General features: G+C 42.3%; 1 protein-coding gene across 1 annotated transcript in view; it reads left to right on the forward strand.

Annotated features, from left to right (window-relative positions):
* LOC140206139 (xenotropic and polytropic retrovirus receptor 1 homolog) overlaps positions 1–24,637 on the forward strand; it is a 371,957-nt gene that overhangs the window by 337,357 nt on the left and 9,963 nt on the right. Inside the window, exons 12-14 of the mRNA XM_072274355.1 lie at positions 13,687–13,853; positions 18,210–18,349; positions 19,399–19,608. Coding sequence (XP_072130456.1) covers positions 13,687–13,853; positions 18,210–18,349; positions 19,399–19,608 — 517 coding nt within the window. The remainder of the gene's footprint in view (positions 1–13,686; positions 13,854–18,209; positions 18,350–19,398; positions 19,609–24,637) is intronic.

Consider the following 24,637-nt stretch of genomic DNA (forward strand, 5'->3'; position numbering starts at 1 on the left):
TTAGGAAAGGGAAAAAAGATTATGAGAGAAAACTGACAGGGAACATAATAACTGACTGTAAAAGCTTTTATAGATATGTGAAAAGAAAAAGATTGGTTAAGACAAATGTAGGTCCCCTACAGACAGAAACAGGTGAATTGATTATGGGGAACAAGGACATGGCAGACCAATTGAATAACTACTTTGGTTCTGTCTTCACTAAGGAGGACATAAATAATCTTCTGGAAATACTAGGGGACAGAGGGTCTAGTGAGATGGAGGAATTGAGGTAAATACATGTTAGTAGGGAAGTGGTGTTAGGTAAGTTGAAGGGATTAAAGGCAGATAAATCCCCAGGGCCAGATGGTGTGCATCCCAGAGTGCTTAAGGAAGTAGCCCAAGAAATAGTGGATGCATTAGTGATAATTTTTCAAAACTCTTTAGATTCTGGACTAGTTCCTGAGGATTGGAGGGTGGCTAATGTAACCCCGCTTTTTAAAAAAGGAAGGAGAGAGAAACCGGGGAATTATAGACCGGTTAGCCTAACGTCGGTGGTGGGGAAAATGCTAGAGTCAGTTATCAAAGATGTGATAACATCACATTTGGAAAGCGGTGAAATCGTTGGACAAAGTCAGCATGGATTTGTGAAAGAATTTTTTGAGGATGTAACTGGTAGAGTGGATAGGGGAGAACCAGTGGATGTGGTATATTTGGATTTTCAAAAGGCTTTTGACAAGGTCCCACACAGGAGATAGTGTGCAAACTTAAAGCACACGGTATTGGGGATAAGGTATTGATGGGGATAGAGAATTGGTTGGCAGACAGGAAGCAAAGAGTGGGAATAAACAGGACCTTTTCAGAATGGCAGGCAGTGACTAGTGGGGTACCGCAAGGCTCAGTGCTGGGACCCCAGTTGTTTACAATATATATTAATGACTTAGGTGAGGGAATTAAATGCAACATCTCCAAGTTTGTGGATGACACGAAGCTGGGTGGCAGTGTTAGCTGTGAGGAGGATGCTAAGAGGATGCAGGGAGACTTGGATAGGTTAGGTGAGTGGGCAAATTCATGGCAGATGCAATTTAATGTGGATAAATGTGAGGTTATCCACTTTGGTGGCAAGAACAGGAAAACAGATTATTATCTGAATGGTGGCCGATTAGGAAAAGGGGAGGTGCAACAAGACCTGGGTGTCATTATACACCAGTCATTGAAAGTGGGCATGAGATATTTACAGATTAGAAACTTTTTAATTACTGTTTCCCCTAATTTTCCACACCCATATCCAATGGACATTTTGGAAAAAATCTTAGATTTAAATCTCTCTCAGAAAAGTGTAGTAGCAATTATATATAATATAATTATGAATTTATGTCCTGATGCTTCTAATAAAATTAAAGCTGACTGGGAAAGAGAACTTGAGATTAATATACCGACTGAAAAATGGGAAAAAGTTCTTCAGTTGGTGAATTCATCCTCTGTATGTGCTAAGCATAGGTTGATACAGTTTAAGGTAGTGCACAGGGCTCATATGTTAATCTCGTTATTACTCTTATATTAATCCAATATGTGACAGATGTCATTCCGAGATAGCTTCTTTAACCCACATGTTTTGGTCATGTCCCTTGTTGGAGAAATATTGGAAAGATATTTTTGATATTATTTCAACGGTCCTAAACATAGACTTACAACGTCATCCAATTACTGCTATCTTTGGACTACCAATGATAGACTTAAATAATTTAACCTCTTCATCACGAAGGATGATTGCATTTCTTACTTTAATGGCTAGAAGGTCCATTTTGTTGAATTGGAAAGAGATTAACCCTCCTAAGGTATTTCATTGGTTTTCACAAACTATGTTGTGTTTGAATTTGGAGAAAATTAGAAGTGCAGTTTATGACCCTTCCATTAAGTTTGAAAAAACTTGGAGGCCATTCATTCAGCATTTTCACTTGATGTAATTTGATCATTTCCAAACTTGTTTTATCTCTCTGTACTGTTGTTGGAGGGGAATGGAGTCGTCGACGCTGAGGTTTTCTTCTTTTCCATTTTTATGTTGTTAGTTTTGCCCAAGTCTTTTAGTTTAGTTGGTTAATTCTGTTTTTCTTTGGGGATGGGGTTTGTTTTTTTTTTTGGTTTTGTTTTTTCTTTTCCATGATTTTTTTTTTTCAGTTTTTTTTTGATTTGTATTATCCGTTGTCAGTTCTACATGATTGGGAGCTTTGTTAACTTACACTATTAAATTTTACAATTACTTTTCCTAAGTGTAACAATATTTCTCCTACTATTTGTATTATTGATATGTTTTGTTTCTATACTTAGAAATTAATAAAAAGATTGAAAAAGAAAGAAAGAAAGTAGGCATGCAGGTACAGCAGGCGGTGAAAAAGGCAAATGATATGCTAGCATCCATAGCAAGAGGATTCGAGTACAGGAGCAGGGAGGTACTACTGCAGTTGTACAAGGCCTTGGTGAGACCACACCTGGAGTATTGTGTGCAGTTTTGGTCCCCTAATCTGAGGAAAGACATTCTTGCCATAGAGAGAGTACAAAGAAGGTTCACCAGCTTGATTCCTGGGATGGCAGGACTTTCATATGATGAAAGACTGGATTGACTAGGCTTATACTCATTGGAATTTAGAAGATTGAGGGGGGATCTTATTGAAACGTATAAAATCCTAAAGAGATTGGACAGGCTAGATGCAAGAAGATTGTTCCCGATGTTGGGGAAGTCCAGAACAAGGGGTCACAGTTTGAGGATAAAGGGGAAGCCTTTTAGGACCGAGATGAGGAAAAACTTCTTCACACAGAGAGTAGTGAATCTGTGGAATTCTCTGCCACAGGAAACAGTTGAGGCCAGTTCATTGTCTATATTTAAGAGGGAGTTAGATATGGCCCTTGTGGCTAAAGGGATCAGGGGGTATGGAGGGAAGGCTGGTACAGGGTTCTGAGTTGGATAATTAGCCATGATCATAATGAATGGCGGTGCAGGCTTGAAGGGCCGAATGGCCTACTCCTGCACCTATTTTCTATGTTTCTAATTATTATTCATTTCTAACTGTTGGAAATAATTTTGAAGATGTGTAACTCGGGTGGTTAATGGTTGGGTTGAGTTGAGTTGTACTCTGATCTTGGCAATTTACTTGACATCAACAGTGCACTGACAATGCCTCCTCACATGGTGACAAAACATTTGCAAGTAAATTGCCAAGATCAGAGACAGCTCAACCCATCTCCTTAATGTTCTTAATTGAGTAACTGCCCCAGCCATTTCAAAAGCAGTTTGCAGTTAAACAAGTCGTGAAGCTAAAATCACATGTGAGTCAGGTTGACAACAATAGCATATACTCTTCCCTAAAATATTCATTTCCCTGAAAGAATCAGTAAATTAAACAGTTTTCATGATAATTCAATAGTTTCGTGACCATGATCATTTCTATTAGCAGTTTTTTTAGATTTCTTTACTATGCAAAATACAAATATTCCCAACTGTAGTCGACAGGTGAGAGAGGGAAAAGAGGATAAGGAATGGTGAAGGAGAGGAGGGTGCATTACCAGAAGTTTGAGAAGTCGATGTCCATACCATCAGGTTGGAAGCTACCCAGCTGGAGTATAAAGTGTTGTTCCTCCAACCTAAGTGTGGCTTCATTGCAACAGTAGAGGAGGCCATGGTTAGACATTAAAATGGGTGGCCACTAGGAGATCCTACTTCTTCTGGCGGATAAAGCTTAAGTGCTCAGCAAAGCGGTCTCCCAACCTACATCAGATCTTATTGATACATAGGAGGCCACACTGGGAGCACCAGACACAGTATATGACCCTGACAGGCTCATAGGTGAAGAGTCACCTCTCCTGGAGGACTGTTTGGGGTCCTGAATGGTTGTGAGGGAGAAGGTGTAGGGGCATCGACGACTGCATTGGTGCTGCTTCCTGTACCCATGCTGAGCTCGTCAATTTCATCAACTTTGCTTCCAACTTCCACCCTGCCCTCAAATTTACCTGGTCCATTTCTGACACCTCCCTCCCCTTTCTCAATGTCTCTGTCTCTATCGCTGGAGACAGCTTATCTACTAATGTCTATTATGAACCCACAGACCCTCACTGCTACCTGGACTGTACCTCTTCCCACCCTGTTACTTGTGAAAATGCCATTCCCTTCTCTCAATATCCTCCGCCTCCACCACATCTGCTCTCAGGATGAGGCTTTTCATTCCAAAACAAAGGAGGTGTCCTCCTCTTTCAAGGAAATGGGCTTCCCTTCCTCCAACATCAACGCTGCCTTTAACAGCATCTCTTCCATTTCACACACATCTGCCCTCACTACAGGAAGGATGTGGTCGCCTCACTACAGGAAGGATGTGGAAGCCATAGAAAGGGTCAGAGGAGATTTACAACGATGTTGCCCGGATTGGGGAGTATGCCTTATGAGAATAGGTTGAGTGAACTTGGCCTTTTCTCCTTGGAGCGATGGAGGATGAGAGGTGACCTGATAGAGGTGTATAAGATGATGAGAGGCATTGATCGTGTGGATCAATTTCCCCCAGGATTAATAAAGTATGACTATGACTATGGTTAGTCAGAGGCTTTTTCCCAGGGCTGAAATGGTTGCCACAAGAGGACACAGGTTTAAGGTGCTGGGGAGTAGGTATAGAGGAGATGTCAAGGGTAAGTTTTTTACTCAGAGAATGGTGAGTGTGTGGAATGGGCTGCCAGCAACGGTGGTAGAGGCGGATATGATAGGGTCTTTTAAGAGACTTTTAGATCGGTGCATGGAGCTCAGTAAAATAGAGGGCTAGAGGTAAGCCTTGTAATTTCTAAGGTAGGGCCATGTTTGGCACAACTCTGTGGGCCGAAGGGCCTGTATTGTGCTGTAGGTTTTCTATGTTTCTGTGTTTCTATGAATGCTGCCTGGAATGGAGGGTGGTAGGTATAAAGAGAAATTGGTTAGTCTAGCTTTATAAAATTATAAATAAGCCTGTGAAACAGTGATAACTGCTTTGGTGCTGAGCTTGTTAATTTCATCAACTTTGCGTCCAACTTCCACCCTGCCCTTAAATTCACTTCATCCATCTCTAGTACCTCTCTCCTCTTTCTCAATATCTCTATCATCATCTCTGATGACAGACTGTCTATTGGTATCTTTTATAACCTACTGACTGTCACAGCTCTCTGGACAGCTACTTCCCATCCTGTCACTTGTAAAAGTGCTTTTCTCATTTCTTCCTCTATGTGGCATCTGTGATTGGGATGAGACTTTCCATTCCAGAACTCCTGAGGTGTCTTTCTTGTTCAAAGAATGGAGTTTCTCTTCCTCTACTATTGATTCTACCCTCATATCTATTTTCTGGAGATCCACACTCACCCTATCCCCCCGCTGCCATAAAAGGAATAGAGTTCTTCTTGGCAGGGTGGAAGTTGGAGGCAAAGTTGATGAAATTAACAAGCTCAGTACCAAGCAGTTATCACTGTTTCACAGGCTTATTTATAATACATACCACCCCACGAACTTTCACATATGAGTGGTCGGCTATGTGCGGAACCAAAGGAAATGGGGGAGATCTTAAATAGGTTTTTTGCATCTGTATTTACTAAGGAAACTGGCATGAAGTCTATGGAATTAAGGGAAACAAATAGTGAGATCATGGAAACTGTACAGATCGAAAAGGAGGAGGTCCTTGCTGTCTTGAGGAAAATTAAAGTGGATAAATCCCCGGGACCTGACAGGGTGTTCTCTCGGACCTTGAAGGAGACTAGTGTTGAAATTGCAGGGGCCCTGGCAGAAATATTTAAAATGTCGCTATCTACAGGTGAGGTGCCGGAGGATTGGAGAGTGGCTCATGTTGTACCGTTGTTTAAAAAAGGATCGAAAAGTAATCCGGGAAATTATAGGCCAGTAAGTTTAACGTTGGTAGTAGGTAAGTTATTGGTGGGAGTACTAAGAGGCAGAATCTACAAGCATTTGGATAGACAGGGACTTATTAGGGAGAGTCAACATGGCTTTGTGCGTGGTAGGTCATGTTTGACCAATCTATTGGAGCTTTTCGAGGAGGTTACCAGGAAAGTGGATGAAGGGAAGGCAGTGGATATTGTCTTCATGGACTTCAGTAAGGCCTTTGACAAGGTCCCGCATGGGAGGTTAGTTAGGAAAATTCAGTCGCTAGGTGTACATGGAGAGGTGGTAAATTGGATTAGACATTGGCTCAATGGAAGAAGCCAAAGAGTGATAGTAGAGAATTGCTTCTCCGAGTGGAGGCCTGTGACTAGTGGTGTGCCACAGGGATCAGTGCTGGGTCCATTGTTATTTGTCATCTATATCAATGATCTGGATGATAATGTGGTAAATTGGATCAGCAAGTTTGCTGATGTTACAAAGATTGGAGGTGTAGTAGACAGTGAGGAAGGTTTTCAGAGCCTGCAGAGGGACTCAGACCAGCTGGAAAAATGGGCTGAAAAATGGCAGATGGAGTTTAATACTGACAAGTGTGAGGTATTGCATGTTGGAAGGACAAACCAAGGTAGAACATACAGAGTTAATGGTAAGGCACTGAGGAGTGCAGTGGAACAGAGGGATCTGGGAATACAGATACAAAACTCCCTAGAAGTAGAGTCACAGGTAGATAGGGTCGTAAAGAGAGCTTTTGGTACATTGGCCTTTATTAATCAAAGTATTGAGTATAAGAGCTGGAATGTTATGATGAGGTTGTATAAGGCATTGGTGAGGCCAAATCTGGAGTATTGTGTTCAGTTTTGGTCACCAAATTACAGGAAGGATATAAATAAGGTTGAAAGAGTGCAGAGAAGGTTTACAAGGATGTTGCCGGGCTTGAAAAACTCAGTTACAGAGGAAGGTTGAATAGGTTAGGACTTTATTCCCTGGAGCGTAGAAGAATGAGGGGAGATTTGATAGAGGTATATAAAATTATGATGGGTATAGATAGAGTGAATGCAAGCAGGCTTTTTCCACTGAGGCAAGGGGAGAAAAAAACCAGAAGACATGGGTTTAGGGTGAGGGGGGAAAAGTTTAAAGGGAACATTGGGGGGGGGCTTCTTCACACAGAGAGTGGTGGGAGTATGGAATGAGCTGCCAGACAAGGTGGTAAATGCGGGTTCTTTTTTAACATTTAAGAATAAATTGGACAGATACATGGATGGGAGGTGTATGAAGGGATATGGTCCATGTGCAGGTCAGTGGGACTAGGCAGAAAATGGTTCAGCACAGCCAAGAAGGGCCAAAAGGCCTGTTTCTGTGCTGTAGTTTCTATGGTTTCTATGTGACATCATTCTCCAAAACACAACTTTACCTTCTCTCCCCTCCCCCTGCCAACTCTCTGCTTTCTACAGGGATCATTCCTTCCATTCATCCCTCTCCACTGTACTCCTTTCTGGTAATTATCCCTGAAAACAGAACAAATTCTATACCTGCTCATTCATCTCCTCCCTCAGCACCATTCTGGGCCCCAAACAGCCCTTCCAGTTGAAGCAACATTTCACCTGTGAGTCATTCAAGATCATTTAATGTATGCAGTGCTCTTGGTGTGGTCTCCTCGACATTATTGAAACCTGACATAGATTGGGGGATCACTTTGTCAAGCACCTTCACTCTGTCTGCAGCAGACAGAATTTCCTGATGCACTCCCATTTTAATTCCACTCCCTATTCCCATTCCAACATGTTGGTCCATGGCCTTCTCTATTGCCATGATGAGGCGACTCTCAGTTTGGAAAAGCAACACTTCATATTCCAGCAACACACATCAAAGTTGCTGGTGAACGCAGCAGGCCAGGCAGCATCTCTAGGAAGCGGTACAGTCGACGTTTCAGGCCGAGACCCTTTGTCAGGACTAACTGAAGGAAGAGTTAGTAAGAGATTTGAAAGTGGGAGGGGGAGGGGGAGATCCAAAATGATAGGAGAAGACAAGAGGGGGAGGGATGGAGCCAAGAGCTGGACAGGTGATTGGCAAAGGGGATATGAGAGGATCATGGGACAGGAGGTCCAGGGAGAAAGACAAGGGGGGGAGGGAACCCAGAGGATGGGCAAGGGGTATAGTCAGAGGGAAAGAGGGAGAAAAAGGAGAGTGAGAGAAAGAATGTGTGTATAAAAATAAATAACGGATGGGGTACGAGGGGGAGGTGGGGCATTAGCGGAAGTTAGAGATGTCGATGTTCATGCCATCAGGTTGGAGGCTACCCAGACGGAATATAAGGTGTTGTTCCTCCAACCTGAGTGTGGCTTCATCTTTACAGTAGAGGAGGCCGTGGATAGACATGTCAGAATGGGAATGGGATGTGGAATTAAAATGTGTGGCCACTGGGAGATCCTGCTTTCTCTGGCGGACAGAGCATAGGTGTTCAGCAAAGCGGTCTCCCAGTCTGCGTCGGGTCTCACCAATATATCCTTGTATTAAAGGCACTTTATCCGAGGCACTTATCCTTGTAAGCGGAACAAGTGCTACACATGCCCTTACACTTCCTCCCTTACCACCATTCAGGGCCCCAGACAGTCCTTCCAGGTGAGGCGACACTTCACCTGTGAGTCAGCTGGGGTGATATTTTAAGCGAAGCCAATTCATATTCCATCTGGGTAGCCTCCAACCTGACAGCATGAAAATTAATTTCTCTGACTACTGGTAATTTTTCCCCTACCCCCTTATCTCTTTTTCAATTTCCTATTCTGACTCCCCTTTTACCCCTTCTCTTCACCTTCCTATCACCTTCTTCTGGTGCCCCTCCACCTTCCTTTTCTACATTTTCATTCTCTTTCAGATTCCTCCTTCTTCATTCCTTTATCTTTACCACTTACAATCTGTCAGCTTCCCCTCATCTGGCTTCACTTATAACCCACCAGCTTGTACTCCTTTCCCCCTCCACTACCTCTGGATTGCTGCTTGTGCCACGTGCCAGTGAGGGTAAGAATAGGATAAATTGGCAGATGAATGCGTAGCTGAGGAACTGGTGCAGGGGGCAGGGCTTCATACTTCTGAATCATTGGGATTTCTTCTAGGAAAGATATACCTGTACAAAAGGAACAGGTTACACCTGAACCCGAGGGGTACCAATATCTTTGTGGGCAAGTTTCCTAGAGCTGTTGAGGGTTTAAACTTACCTGGTATAGGGGCATGGAAACCGGAATGACTGAGCTGAAGTGGCACAGTTGGTTTGCAATTTGATCCAGTGCATAGTGAGTCTGTGAGAAAGGACAGGCAGATGATAGGGCAAAATTTCAGTCAGTGGGATGAGGTGACGTGTAGCATGGTAGCAAAATTGTAAAGATTGATGAATACAGAATTGAAGATAGTATATTTGAATGCACACGATATACGGATTAAGATAGATAAAATTGTAGCACAGTTGGAGATTGACAGGTTTGACATAGGCATCACTGAGTCATGTCTGAAAGGAGGTCAAGGATGGGAGCTTAACACCCAATGATACACACTTTATTGAAAGAGCAGGCAGGTAGGCAGAAGGGGTTGGGTGCCCCTATTAGTCAAAAAAAATGAAATAAAAATAGGTTAACATATGAAGAGCATTTGATAGCTCCAGGCCTCTATTCACTGGAGTTCAGAAGAATGAGGGGGAATCTCACTGAATCCTATTAAATGTTGAAAGGCCTAGATAGAGTGAGTGTGGGGAGGATGTTTTCTACAGTGGGTGAGTCTAGAACAAGAGAGCACAGTATCAGAATAGAGGGATGTCCATTTAGAACAGAAATGATGAGGATTTTCTTTAACCAGAGGGCAGTGAATCTACGGAAATTACTACCACAGGTGGCTGCGGAAGACAAGGCACTGAGTATACACAAAATACTCTGCAGATGCTGGGGTCAAGGCAACATGCACAACACGCCTCTCTTTCCCACCCTCCCCCCACCTTCTTTATAGGGCCCCTGTCCCCTCCTGGTTCAGTCCTGACAAAGAGTCTCAGCCCGAAATGTTGACTGTTCGTTTCCACGGATGCTGCCCGACCTGCTGAGTTCCTCCAGCATGTTGTGCGTGTCACTGAGTATACGCTATTTATAGCAAAGGTTGATTGGTGAAAGCATCAAAGAATACAAGGAGAAGGCAGGAGTGCGGTTGAGAGGGATAATAAATCAGCCGTGATGGAATGTGGAGCAGACTTAATGGGCTGAATGGCCTAATTCTGCTCCTATGTCTTATGGGTCTTAAAATCATTAGAAAGTGGTGACATGGGCCAGCTGGTGGCACAATGACATCAGCGCCGGGTCTCGAAACGGAGGTTCCCGGGTTCGAATCCAGTCGGGGCTGCTCCCAAGTACGCTTTCCATCCGTGCCGGGTTGAGTGTCAGGATCACAACTCGACCTTGTAAAATAAAAGGGGAAAAAACTGAGAAAATGTCTTTGTGAGGAGTGGCGCACCACACAGTCTCCCTCTTGCTCCACGCTTGTAAAGGCTTGAAAAAGACATCATCACGCACATGCCAGACGCACACGCACGCAGACACACACACCAAAAAAAAAGAAAGAGGTGACATAGGGCTGGAAGATGTAAAATCCTCATGTTAAAAAATTGCAAGGATAAAAAGATTGTGATGGGTGTTATATACAGGACAGAAGCCACGATGTGGAGATAGAAAAGGCTTGTAAAAAAGGTCAATGTTACAATAATCATGAGGGATTTCAGTATGCTGGTGGACTGGAAAAATCAGGTTGGTGGTGAATCACAAGAGAGGGAATTTATCGAATGCTTATGAGGTGGATTTATAGAGCAGTTTGTTGTTGTGGCCACTAGGGTAAAGACAATTTTGGATAAGGTGTTGTGTAATGAACCAGATTTGATTAGGGAGCTTAAAATAAAGGAACCCTTTGGAGATGGTGATCATACTATGATGGAATTCACCCTGCCGTTCAAGAGGGAGAAGCTGAAGTCAGGTGTATCAGTATTACAGTGGAGTAAAGGGAATTATAGAGGCATGAGAGAGAAGCTGGCCATACTTGATTGGAAGGGGACACCAGCAGGGATGATGGCAGAACAGCAGTGGCTGGAATTTCTGGGAGAAATTCAGAAGGCGCAGGTTAGATGCATCGCAAAGAAAAAGAGGCGTTCTAAGGGCAACAATTAGCAAAAATTTGTAGGAGGTTAGATTAGGAAGCTTTGAAAACCAACAGAAGGCTAAAAAGCCATTAATGAAAAGGTGAAATAAAAAGGTATATAAGCCAATAATATAAAAGAGGATGCCAAAAGTTTTTTCAGATATATAAAGAGTAAAAGAGAGGTAGTAGTAAGGGACAAAGAAATGTCAGATGGACTTAAGTATTTTGCATAAGTCTTCACTGTGGAATTCACTAGCAGTATACCAGAAATTCGAATGTCAGGGGGCATAAGTGAGTGTCATCGCTATTATTAAGGAGAAGGTGCTTGAGATGCTGAAAAGTCTGAAGGTAGTTAAGTCACCTGGACCAGATGGACTCCAGGGTCCTGAAAGAAGTAGTGAAGCGATTGTGGAGGGATTAGTAATGATCTTTCAAAAACTAGTTTCTGGAATGGTTCCGGAGGACTGGAAAATTGCAAATGTCACTCCACTTTTTAAGTGGGGTGGAAGGCAGAAGAAAAGAAATTATAGGCCAATTATCCAGACTTCAGTGGTTGGGTAAATGTTGGCGTACATTATTAAGGACGAGGTTTCGGGTACTTGGAGGCACATGATAAAATAGGCTGTAGTCAACATGGTTTCCTTATGGGAAAGTGTTTCTGACAAATCTGTTGGAATTCTTTAAGGAAATAACAGCAGAATAAACAAAGGAGAGTCAGGCTATGTCCACACTACGCCGGATAATTTTGAAAACGAAGCTTTTTCTCTTCGTTTTGACCCTCTGTCCACATTGTAACAGTGTTTTTATCCCCCAAAAACGGAGCTTTTCTAGAACACTCTCCAGAGTGTGTAAATTTGAAAATGATTGTTGCGCGTTGTAGTGTAGACGGGGTAAATGGAGAGATTTAAAAAACGTTGTCATGACAACACCACAACAACAATGCTTTTTCTGCTTCTGTTTGGTACTGCGCAAGCACTGCCAGGCAGCTGTTATAGCACGCAGTCGGTGTGAACGGCATGAGAGTTAAATTGTAAAGTGAGCTTTTTTGAATATTTTAAAACGCTGTCATGACGTGCCGGAACAGATGGCGGCATCTTAACTTCATCAGTCAACAGGACTTGTTTCCAAAATGCACCAGGCTTGTTTAGATGTTCCTTTGAACCTTTTGAATGGAACTTCTTGGCCGCAATGAGCAAAGGTATGTTTGGAGAAAAAAGGGTGCAGAATTTCATGAAATGAACCCCTCTCCAATTGTTAAGCCCGGGGCTTGATTGATCATGCTTTGGGCTTATATTGCAGCCAGTGGCACAGGGAACATATACTGGTAGAGGGAAGAATGAATTCAATTAAATACCACCAAATTCTGGAAGCAAACATCACGCTGTCTGTAAAAAAAAAGCCAAAGGTGAAAAGAGGATGGCTTCTACAACAGGATAATGATCCTAAACACATCTCAAGATCCACAATGGAGTATCTCAAGAGGTGCAAACTGAAGGTTTTGCCATGGCCCTCACAGTCCCCTAACTTAAACATCATCAAGAATCTGTGGATAGACCTCAAAAGAGCAGTGCATGCAAGACGGCCCAAAAACCTCACTGAACTAGAAGCCTTTTGCAAAGAAGAATGTGCGAAAATCCCCCAAACAAGAATTGAAAGACTCTTAGCTGGCTACAAAAAGCATTTACAAGCTGTGATACTTGCCAAAGGGGGTGTTACTAAGTACTGACCATGCAGGCCATACAAACTTTTGCTTCGGGCCCTTTTCCTTTTTTGTTATTTTGATTCTGTAAAAGATGGAAATAAAAAGGATTTCTTGCTTAAAATATTAAAGAAATGTGTCATCTTTAACTTTATGCCTTTTGGAAATCAGTTCATCTTTTACTCGCTTAGTTATTCACAGTAACAGAAATTTTGACCGGGGTGCCCAAACTTTTGCGTGCCACTGTATTTAAAGCGGAGGTTGGTAGATTCTTTATTAGTCAGGGTATCAAAGTTTACAGGGAGAATGGGGTTGAGGGGGATAATAAATCAGCCATAATGAAATGGCAGAGCATTCTGGCTTCATTCTGTTCCTCTGTCTTATGGTCTTTCTGCCCTTTCTTTCTAGTCCTGATGAAGTGTCTCAGCCTGAAGCGTAGATACTTTGTTCCTCTCCATAGAAGCTATCTGACCTGCTGAGTTCCTCCAGCAATTTGTGTGTATTCCTCTGGATTTCCAGCATTTGCAGAATCTCTTGTGTGTAGATAGTCTGTCTTTTTTTTTCCAGGGCAAAAGAGTCCAGAACTCGAGGGCACAGGTTTAAAGTGACAGGAATTTAAGAGATCTGAAGGGTAACTTTTCATCACAGAGGGTGGTGATTATCTGCAATGAGCTGCCAGAGGAAGTGGGGTAGATGCAGATAACATTTCTACATTTAAAATATATTTTTACAGGCTCTTTTGTGATTGTATGATTCTAAATATAACAAACAGGGCTGCAGCTGAGCTGACGGCAGCAACAGGTGCAGATATATTACAGTTTTATTTTCCTGTAATATAAATTATCCTAAATACAACAATAACCACATCAGCCATTGTTTTTGCCAAGGTTAACGAGAAAGGATAACTCCACTTATGAGGCAGAAAGTAATGCTTTTATTTGTGTCTGTCTTTCAGAACATAATCATGATGATGCAGTGGTGTTTTTCTACTTGTGGATCACCTTCTTATTGATCAGCTCCTGTTATACTCTTACCTGGGACCTGAAGATGGACTGGGGTCTCTTTGACAAAAATGCTGGAGAAAACACGTTCTTGCGTGAGGAGATTGTCTATCCACAAAAAGTATGTGTTTGCTTTGTGTATGACGTAATGTACTGAAGTATCGCTCTGTTTAGTTGTCCTGTGAGAAGAGCAGATGCCATGACTAAAGGAAGAAAAGTATCAGAAACATATTAACAGAAATTGATGTTCTCAAGAAAATACCAATCATGTTTAAATTGAGTGAATTCTCATAGCCACCACGTAATTCTCTGTTTCAATAATAATGCTGTAAATTTAAAACTAGTGCCAATCCAAGATCCTGTCCCATACTCCTTGGCAACTTTATTTATAGCTATCCATATAATTATGGTACCTACAGGTGGTTGGATAGCTCCAATTTTACCATTGAGAAATAGTAGTAGTAGTGGTATTAGCACCAGGGAGTGTGCTAGATAAGGCTTATTTCACAGTACAGTGGTACAACAATTGAAATACTAGAAAAGCAGCCAGAGTTTTGAGCTACTGATCCAAACACAAAATTTCAACACCATCCTGGCAGCTGGGAGTGTAAGTTCAAGCAGCTAGATCTGGTAGTATTCCTTACATAAGTAACGACATACATGAAATTACCAGATTGTTATAAAACCTATTTGGTTCACATTTCTTTGTTTAGGATACCTATCTTCCTTGCCCTGCATCTGTTGTGTACATACATCTATTGATGCTTCTGGACACATCTTCAGTGATGTTCCTGGAATCATCGGGTGTTTCGGGTCTTTCAACATCATACAACCTCCTCCAGGTGACCCAGCCGGGGCTAATCAGACCCCAGCTTGTGTCCAGATGACAAGCTACTTATGACTCCATGGCGCCCCTCTTTTGAGCCACAACCATCTTGAGGCCCTCTCTGCCGCATCGGTGGTACTGCGGATGGCTCTCCTCTTCCTCTCTCCCTCGATGCCCAAAATGCTGAAGGCCCTAATTAAAGAACGGGCTATGAATCCCCTACAACCAACCTCCACTGGGAGACACCTGGCTCTCCATCCAGCCTGCTGACAGTTGCTGACCAGTCCTGCGTACTTGGAGAGCTTCCTTTCAAAGGCCTGCTCCAAGCTATCTTCCCATGGGACTGTCAGCTCCAGCAGCACCACTTGCTTAGTAGCCTCAGACACTAGGACAATGTCTGGTCGCAGGGTGGTGGCTGCATTATGGTTGGGGAACTTCAGCTGCCCTTCGAGGTCCACCAACAGCTGCCAGTCCCTTGCAGAGGTCAGAATGCCTGCAGATGTTCTTTTGGCAGGTATTGGCTGCTCCCCAGCGCTGACAAAGGCAATGGTCTGCTTGGAGGGTCGGGACCGCTTCGCCCACTCAACTCCTGCGCTGACGGCTTCAGCGATGGTCTTCAGGACCTGATCATGCCTCCACCTGTACCGTCCCTCACCAAGTGCCCTTGCACAGCCACTGAGGATATGCTCCAGAGATCCTCACTTGGAGCACAGTGGGCACGCAGATGACTCTGCCTTGCCCCATGTGTGCAGGTTTGATGGGCTTGGAAGCACATCGTACACTGCCTGGATGAGAAATTGGATGCGGTGTGGTTCGGCTTTCCAAAGATCAGCCCAGGTCACTTTCCTCTCAACCACATTCTCCCATCTTGTCCAAGCTCCCTGTTGCTTCATTCCCACCGCCTTGCAGGCTCTCGTCTCCTCCACTACTGCTCTCACCTCCTCCTGAACTAGACGATGCCTTTCCTTCCCTCTGGTGTCCATTTGGGGAGTTGGAAAGGATCCTAGCCCAGTTCAGCCTTGTGTGACCACTCCCACCAGCCTCCTGTGACGCAGCCTCGCCTCTGCCTCCTGAACAGCTTCCTCTGCCCTCCACTTCCTGCTGTACTTACTTGGATCCCTGCTCTAGCCACCTTCGGGTCACTTGAGTCCCTATACTATAGCACTTCTCTGGCTCTTGTTACCTTGAATTCTTCCTCCAAGGACTTGAAGGGCAGTTGCAGTTTGTTGTGGTGTCGATAGAGTGCGATGCAGCTCAGGCTCTTTGGCAGCCCCAGCCATCTCCTGAGGTGGTTGCAAACCCTCCTCTCTAATATGTGACTGTTAGGAGATAATAGCTAACATTTCAAGCATCATCCTGTGATTAAATAAGTTAGCAAAGGTTAAGTGCTACCCTCTATGAATGCAGAAAATGATGTAAACAGAGATGTAGGTTGCGTTATAGAAGTGGTGTCCAGACTAGAACCCTAGACCTAGACAGCACTGCTTCTACTAGCTTGCCTTGTTGAATGTCCTAAAACAGGGGTCCCCAACCTTTTTTGTACTGCGGACCGGCCGATCAGGGGTGTGGGGAGGGTGGTGCGGTGTTCAAGTAGGGTTAAACTCACCTCACTGTGTCTTTTACAGTTAGGGTTGCCAACGTTCTCACTCCAAATAAGGGACAAAAGTAGCAGTCAAATCCCGGGACACTTTACCCCAGGGAAGACTACCATGACCATGAAGCCTTGCACAGGCACCTGTGTGCGCATGTGATGTGTGCATGCGCGTATGTGCCGATTTTTTTCCCCACTAGTTGGTTTTGCCTTCATCTTCCCGACTATACTGTACTTACATTATTTCTACTTTATATAGGCTGTGTATTTATCATATTATATCATTCCTGCTTTTACTATATGTTGGTGTTATTTATTTTTGGCTTTATGTGTTATTTGGTATGATTTGTTAGGTTATTTTTTGGGTCTGGGAACGCTCAAAAATTTTTCCCATATATAAATTAATGGTAATTGCTTCTTTGCTTCACGCTATTTCGGCACGAAAGGTTTCATAGGACCTTAGCGGGGGAAATACGGGACAAACCAATTTAGCCCAATATACAGGATGTCCCGGCAAACAACCCTATGTTCATGTTCAACAGTGGGCGTGACAGGGAATAAGGAAAGGTGCAACTGACTCATATCGTTTCCTCACGGCCTGGTACTGGTCCACGGCCCCGTGGTTGGGGACCGCTGTCCTAAGAGGCTGTTTAACTGAGGTTGCTTTATCAATGAATACAACCAAATTACAACACCTGAATCTACTAGTATCCACTAGTAATTACTTGAGCTAATTCCATGGAAGTTTTCTGCACAGAAACAGATAGTTTGTCTCAGCAGGTCTGTGTTGATGTTTATCTAAGTCAGGCTGTGAGTAAATTGTCATCCGTAGTCCTTTCACTTCACTTCAAAATTACTTCATTTACTGCAGGAATCCTTTGGGTTGGCCTGAGGTACTAAAGGCCACTTAAATACAAATGAAGAAGTAACTTCTTAAAGCCCCAAAGGAACTTGCCCTCTCCTGATTTATGTACCCTTTTGTCCCCTTCTCTCTTCTGCCTTTCTAACCCACTCCTTCTGAACGTAGCAATGAGAATTAGCCCCTGATATCATCATCAAACTCATTGACAAGGGAGGAACTTTTGTAGTTTCACAAAGTGACCTCTGGATATGACCCCACTGCTGAAAATAAGATATTGAACGCCAGGTAGTTATGGACCTCCTTTCCTTAGGAGATTTTCCCTCCATAGTATCTAGCTTTGTGGTCTCTCAGCCTGCATAGCCCATTTCTACCTTCTACTAAATATCCTTTAGGAAGACATTATGAGTAGACTCATTTTTCAACTTGCTTATTTTCTCATTTCTTGACTCCATTCTCTCTGAATTGGTACACTTCCTTCTTGACACTTCCTTCTGTGACACTCCTGATATGATCCATTACCCAGCAAACAAAAAGGCCCAGTTGGATGGGGAAGTCTGGGATCTAGTTTGAACATTTCTTGCCAAAGATATGGAAACAGACTTGAAGACAGTAGAAAAGAAGCTTGGTATCATACTGTGGTTTAATAATTCATTAAATTGGAGATGAGGGTGGGATGGAGCGCGAGGAAGCAGAGCTGAGGCCTTTAGTAAAAAAAACGGGGAAAGAGGTTGACATCCATTTCCTGACCTCATTACATTTTCTTGTTAAGTGACTGTAATACATAATTTACACCTTGCATCTAATGTGCTCCTTTAAGTCTACCAAGTCAAACAAAGTCACTGTCTTTGTTTGAGAAAGTGGCCTACTTTCATTTCCTCCAGCCCTATCGCCTTAGGGGTGTTTACTTACTTTCCGCTTAAACCTACCACTGAGAATAAATTCTCTATTTTATCTGACTGGTGGTTTGTCATAATTTCTGGAGAGATGGTCTTATTAGATGCCTGGAGATGATTTTTTTTCTATGCCGAAGGCATAATTGCAAATTGACATCAGTTATTTGAGGTGTTTTCAAAGAAGAGTGCTGTCAGTCAACTCAAGACCATGGAAGGAAAAAAAGAGATTGTTTATTTAGTCCTGCAGTTGTACTCTCATGTCCTGTAAATGTACTAAAGCATTAATTTTTTGCTTTTATTTACAGATCTATTACTACTGTGCCATAGTGGAGGATGTCATCCTACGATTTGCGTGGACAGTGCAGATTTCAGTCACCTCAATGAGTGCTTTTGCTTCAATGGGTGACATAATTGCCACAGTGTTGGCTCCACTGGAGGTTTTCCGGTAACATCATTCATAGTCATACTGTGATGAATAAAATGTTATGGATCGAGAGTTGTAAGGGCCAGTAACAGTTACATTAGAACCTGGTGAACAGCATGTCAGCCTAGAAACAGATATTTTGTGTGGAATGAAAAGAATGTATATTCTTTTCTAATTGGCCCACAATTCACTGAAGTTCAATGTCAAGAGTGAGAATAGAGAGGAAGAAAGTTAAGCAGTATCCTACAGAAAGAATCTATAAAAATGAGAAGATTTGAAAGCACCAAGGGAGTGAGGACCTGAGGTGACTAAGCCTCATCACATTTGTATCAATAAGTGATTTGGAGTATATATCCAATGTACCAGTTGTTATGGAAAGATTCAAACTTATGTTTATGGATCAGTGATCTAGAACACCAGGAATCAATCCACACTTGTAATTTAGCCATCTGCAGCCAAGCACAAATATCTCAGCTTTGGAGAAGAGAATGGCTATCCATGAGACAATTTTTGATCAAACTCATGATGTGCACCCAGGGTTTGTCAAAGGTACTTGTGATTGTCACATGTGGAAACTTCTCTGATCAAATCCCTGGAAAGCATTGTGGGAAATGAGGGGTCAAGATTACTGAAGTCACAGAACTTCACCACTTTTGAACAATAGATTGGGAGAGGGTGGAATTTTAAGCTCACAAAATAATAGTGAAGTTTCTTTTAACAAAACAATAATTAACTTCCAATTTAGTATCCCAAAAATTCATCACTACCTTAATTCATAATAAGGAAGAAAGATCTTGAGATTGTGCTGTGAATGAGGATTTCAATTGAAAAGTTCTCAAATGTCCATTACAGTGGTGTAGTTCACAGGTAGATCATGTACTTGTTTATTTAGAATAGCAGAGTGTCCTTGCATGGGAATATCAATACAGATGTTTACCACAGCGGAAATATTTATTTTAATAGTAAGAGTGGGAATGAATACCTAAACAAAAAAAATCAATTGCTGGTTGTCATGTCTTGTGTATTCATTGCAGAATGCCTTGTTAATATTGAGTTGTTTTTTGCTACAGCCGGTTTGTGTGGAATTTCTTCCGTCTGGAAAATGAACATCTTAACAACTGTGGTGAATTTCGTGCCGTGCGTGATATCTCAGTGGCACCTCTTAACGCTGATGACCAGACCCTTTTGGAGCAAATGATGGACCTTGAGGATGGAGTGCGGAACCGTCAAAAAACCAAATTGTGGAAGCGTACTTACAGCATCTCTCTGCGTAAATCACTGTACGTACTGAGTGAAGAGATTTATTTGTAGCTACGGTAATAGGGTCTTGCTTATTCAGAATGGCAGAACATTATTCTAAAAGTGTTGTCCAGTGAAAGACTGGTGTTTGCCACAGCTGAAACATCCGTCTATTAGGGAAAGAAAGAAGTAGCAAAAACTAAATTAAAAGTATACTCATGGCTACTTTCATATCTAATGCCTTTTAAGAAACTTCCTTCTTCATGTTACAATGATAATGGACTGCTTTCATTTTCATGTTGTTTTGGAGGGAATGTAAACATAGAGGCAGAGGCAAAACAAGAAATTGGTATGCTATTAACGTGACTTTTCTTCTGCCCCTTTTGGTTAAGTTGGAATGTAGTGGGGTTGTATCAGCTAATGATGGAAAGAAGACATCAAAAGCTTGAGTACTCAGCTTCTTTGTAGCTCTCTTAGCTCACCCAAACCTCCACAGATAACGCTTGTATAAAGAATGGATCTCATTCATATCTGCAGGTCCTACTGTCCTATCACTTGTCATTCCGAGCTACACTGCTCTCAGGCCCTCAGCAATTGTATGTCCTCTCATAGCCTCCTGTAACAATCCATGCATTTGCTCAGGCTTCATATTATTCCTTGTTCCCTGTACAATTAATTATTGTTTTATCACTCAAAATATTCTTCTTTGTTAGATCACCTTCTGAAAATTTCCTGTAAAACTTTTTTGTCTTTATGAAACTTAAATTCCCTGCAGAACACAACTATGGTCTCCTCTCACCATAAGTTTCTTGAGGCCTCAGCATTAGTCGTTATATTTCAAAAGATTTTTATGCCTGTGATGTACGGTGGGAAGACTTAAGGACACAAGGTGCAAATCCTTTTTCATCTTTCAGAGTATTAACAGAGAGATGGGGAAATGTAATAAGAGTGAATAGTGCATAATCTTGCATCAAAAGCTTAGTTGATCCACTCAAAGTCCCATTGTCAAATGAAAGTTTGAGTTTATTTCATAGTGAAAATAATGAAGTAATTTTTTTATTTATTCCTTAAAACCAAAGCTTAACTAGTAAAGGATTCTTTTATTAAAATTGCAAAATTCTATTAAAATTACAAAATATAGACTCCCCAAGGTAAAAAGGGTTTATTATTGGGAGACTTAAATAAGTCTCGGTAAGCAGACAAGAATCGTATTTTTGTGCTGGCCAGTGATTCTTATTGTATAGTTTGCGTGTATGAGGATAGCAAGAGAGATCACTATCAGCAGGATTGTTTATAGAAAATATGAGGGGTGATTGATAAGTTCATGGCCTAAAGTAGAAGGAGTCAATTTTAGAAAACCTAGCACATTTGTTTTTCAACATAGTCCCCTCCTACATGTACACACTTAGCCCAGCGGTCGTGGAGCATACAGATCCCTTCTTTGTAGAAGTGGTCCACAGCAGGGGTGATTGATAAGTTCGTGGCCTAAGGTAGAAGGAGATGAGTTATTAACTTCAAGCTTTCTGCATTATCACTCAAAGAGTTGAACTGCACATGCATGTAACAAAAACGTCTTGGACCTCCAGGTGGTTCACAACAGGGGTGATTGATAAGTCCGTGGCCTTGGGTAGAAGGAGATGAGTCATACAGCTCTTGTTACAGGCACGTGCAGTTCAACTCTTTGAGTGAAAATGCAGAAAGTCTGAAGTTAACTCATCACCTTCTACCTTGGGCCACAAACTCATCAATCACCCCTGCTGTGGACCACTTTCTGGAGGTCCAAGATGCTGACTTCTACAAAGAAGGGATCCGTATGCTCCACGACCGCTGGAGTAAGTGTGTAAATGGGGGAAGAATAAGTGTGCTAAGTTTTCTAAAATTGACGCCTTCTACCTTAGACCACGAACTTATCAATCACCCCTCGTCGATACACTAACTGTTAAAATCTGCTCTCGCTTTGTACTATTCCTTTCAGATGTGCTTTCCATATAACTCCTTTTGTCACAGCTCAGCTTGGTTAGGAATATCACAGCAGGGAGCTGTGATCTTCAGGAGATGAAGGGATAGAGATTGTGACTTTGGTAGATGTAGTCAAATAAAATTACCTTAGTGAATAACTGTGGTGTATATTCATACAAAAGCCACAATTGAGTGATGGTGGTAAGTTAATTAATATGTAAGGAGGTGCAACACACATAAAAATTGCTGGTGAATGTAGCAGGCCAGGCAGCATCTATAGAAAGAGGTACAGTCGACGTTTCGGGCCGAGACCCTTCGTCAGGACTAACTGAAAGAAGAGATAGTAAGAGATTTGAAAGGGGGAGGGGGAGATCCAAAATGATAGGAGAAGTCAGGAGGGGGAGGGATGAAGCTAAGAGCTGGAATGTTGATTGGCAAAAGAGATATGAGAGGATCCTGGGACGGGAGGCCTAGGGAGAAAGAAAGGGGGAGGGGGGAATTCCAGAGGATGGGCAAGAAGTATAGTGAGAGGGACAGAGAGGGGAAAAAAAAATATATATATATATAATAAATAAATAATGGGTGGGGTACGAAGGGGAGGAGGGGCATTAACGGAAGTTAGAGAAGTCAGTGTTCATGCCGTCAGGTTGGAGGCTACCCAGACGGAATATAAGGTGTTGTTTCTCCAACCTGAGTGTGGCTTCATCTTGCCAGTAGAGGAGGCCGTGGATAGACATATCAGAATGGGAATGGGACGTGGAATTAAAATGTGCAGCTACTGGGAGATCCTGCTTTCTCTGGCGAACAGAGCGTAGGTGTTAAGGAGGTGGATGGGTTGCTTATCAATTAGACTGCTGTGGCCCAGGTGGTACCTTTGGTGTTGTTGGAGCTGTAGTCATCCGGCAGGTGAAGTGTATTCGATCGCACTTCTGACTTGTCCTGTTATGGATGATAGAAAGACTCTTATGTATCAGAATAGTAGTCACTTGCAACTGACACTCAGCAGCTGATTTGAATGAGCACCTGCAGCATTTGAGACATCTGTAAGTTGAAATCCAGACTGTTGTTATGAATGTTGCTTTTGAGTGTCATCGATGCTTTCTCATCAAAAATGGTCAGTGACCTGATGAAAGTGTTACTTTTGCAGGAAGTAGACTACTCTTCCCTAGTTTCACAGCAGCAGTATGGGTCACTGCTATCCTTACTTAGCCTCCTTCCATCCCAGTCCTTCACATGTTTAAACATATAGTGTACCACATCCATGAGGAGAATTCTCAGCTTCTGTCTTTGATCTCTCCATTTTCCTACAAATGCAACAATCTGTCAATGTTTATGCACTATAAGCTTTGTCACTTCACTCATACCCTGACTAGTTTCCCTCTCAAATTTAAACATTGTGGTTTACCCTGGCTCTTGTACACAACCCTCTGTAGATTTATATCCTTGATGATTTTGCACAAGCAGCTGAATAAGCTCAGTGAAAGTTGATGAAATTACGTCACAAGCCATGAGTGAGTGCAAATGAATACACTGCAATATTTATACATACCTTTCTGGTGTAGCAACATAAAAGAAATAATAACCCAAATATGGCTAACAAAAATGCTGGATTTCGAAAGGAGTCTTATGTTGTTGCTAGCGAAACTGCTAACTCTGAGGAATGGCAGCAGTTTAGACTTCAGCAAAAGTGATGAAAGAGACTGACTAGGAAAGCAAAAGCAAAACTCAAAAAGAATGTTAAATTTGAACTGTAAAGTTATAATGAAGAAAAGAAAATCGTAGTGTCCTCAAAGCAGTAACAGGGAATTGTATAATAAGGAAGAGAAGAACCAGTTAACAAATAATTTGATTATGCCTTCTGCCCTCTCAAAGAACAGAAATAACTTCCCAGAAATGATTGAAAACCAAAAATCGTTTAGAAAGGAGTAAAACCGGTATTAGTTTTTTTTTAAAACTGCTAGAGAAACTAATAGGATCAAATGCTGATAAATCCCCAGGACCTGATAAAATGCATCTCAGAATACTGAAAAAGCTAGTATATACGTTGGTTGACATCTCCCAAATTTTCATGGGTTGTGCATGGCTCCTGCAAATTAGTGTGTGCCAAATGTAGCCACTCTGTTTAAAAAGGAGGGAACAGGAAACTGCATCCTGGTTAGCCAAACATCAAAAATAGGGAAAATACTAAAATCTACAAGCAAGGATGTGATAACACTTAGAAAATATTAATGGAATTAGACAAAGTAAAAAACATTGTGGTGCTCAGATGTAGCAGTGTAGTCTCACTCTTGTTCTCCTGACCTGGTTTATCTACTGATTAAGTGCTGACTGTTCTACTTACTGAGAGTTCTCTGTTATGATCCTGATCCCAGCACTTGATGTATTGAGTAGTATGATTATCAAACAAGAAACAGCTTATCCTGACACCTTTCATATAAAGCTGGGGACTACAATCAGACTACTTGAAGAGGTCTCTGCCCTTTTACCATCATCTGCAGCACCAGAGCATGTAACACATTCAATCGTTGCTAAACTACCATCAAAAATGCCTACAGTTCCATCTCTAGACCATATTTCAGGAAATCTGATCATCTAGCTGTCCTCCTCCTACCTGCATACAGGCAGAGGGTAAAGAGCAAGACATCAGAGAGGTAGTTGTGAAAGACAGAGGCACAATGATGGGATTATTTGAGTAATTGGACTGGGACATGTTGAAGGATTTATCAGAGGACCTGAATGAATACGCCATGGTTGTCACAGACTTCATAAAGACACTTGAATCCTCACAAAATCGTTAAGAGTCTTCCCCATCCAGAAGCACTGGATGAGACAAGATCCACAGCCTGCTGATAGCTGGATTGATGGTGTTCGGGACTGGCAATCCAGGAAAGTACAAGAAATCCAGGTCTAACCTCAGAAAGCTATCTCACATGTGGTGGCAATTCCAGACCAAAATTGAATCACAGAAGGATGCTCAACAATAGGTCGATGGCAGATGCAATCTCAATCGCTCTCCATGTGGCTTTAGACCACTTGGACAACACAAACACCTCTGTCGGGATGCTATTCATTGACTAACGCTCAGCATTTAACACCACCATTCCCACAATC

The sequence above is a fragment of the Mobula birostris genome, chromosome 12 (assembly GCF_030028105.1).
Source record: "Mobula birostris isolate sMobBir1 chromosome 12, sMobBir1.hap1, whole genome shotgun sequence".
NCBI lineage: Eukaryota > Metazoa > Chordata > Chondrichthyes > Myliobatiformes > Myliobatidae > Mobula > Mobula birostris.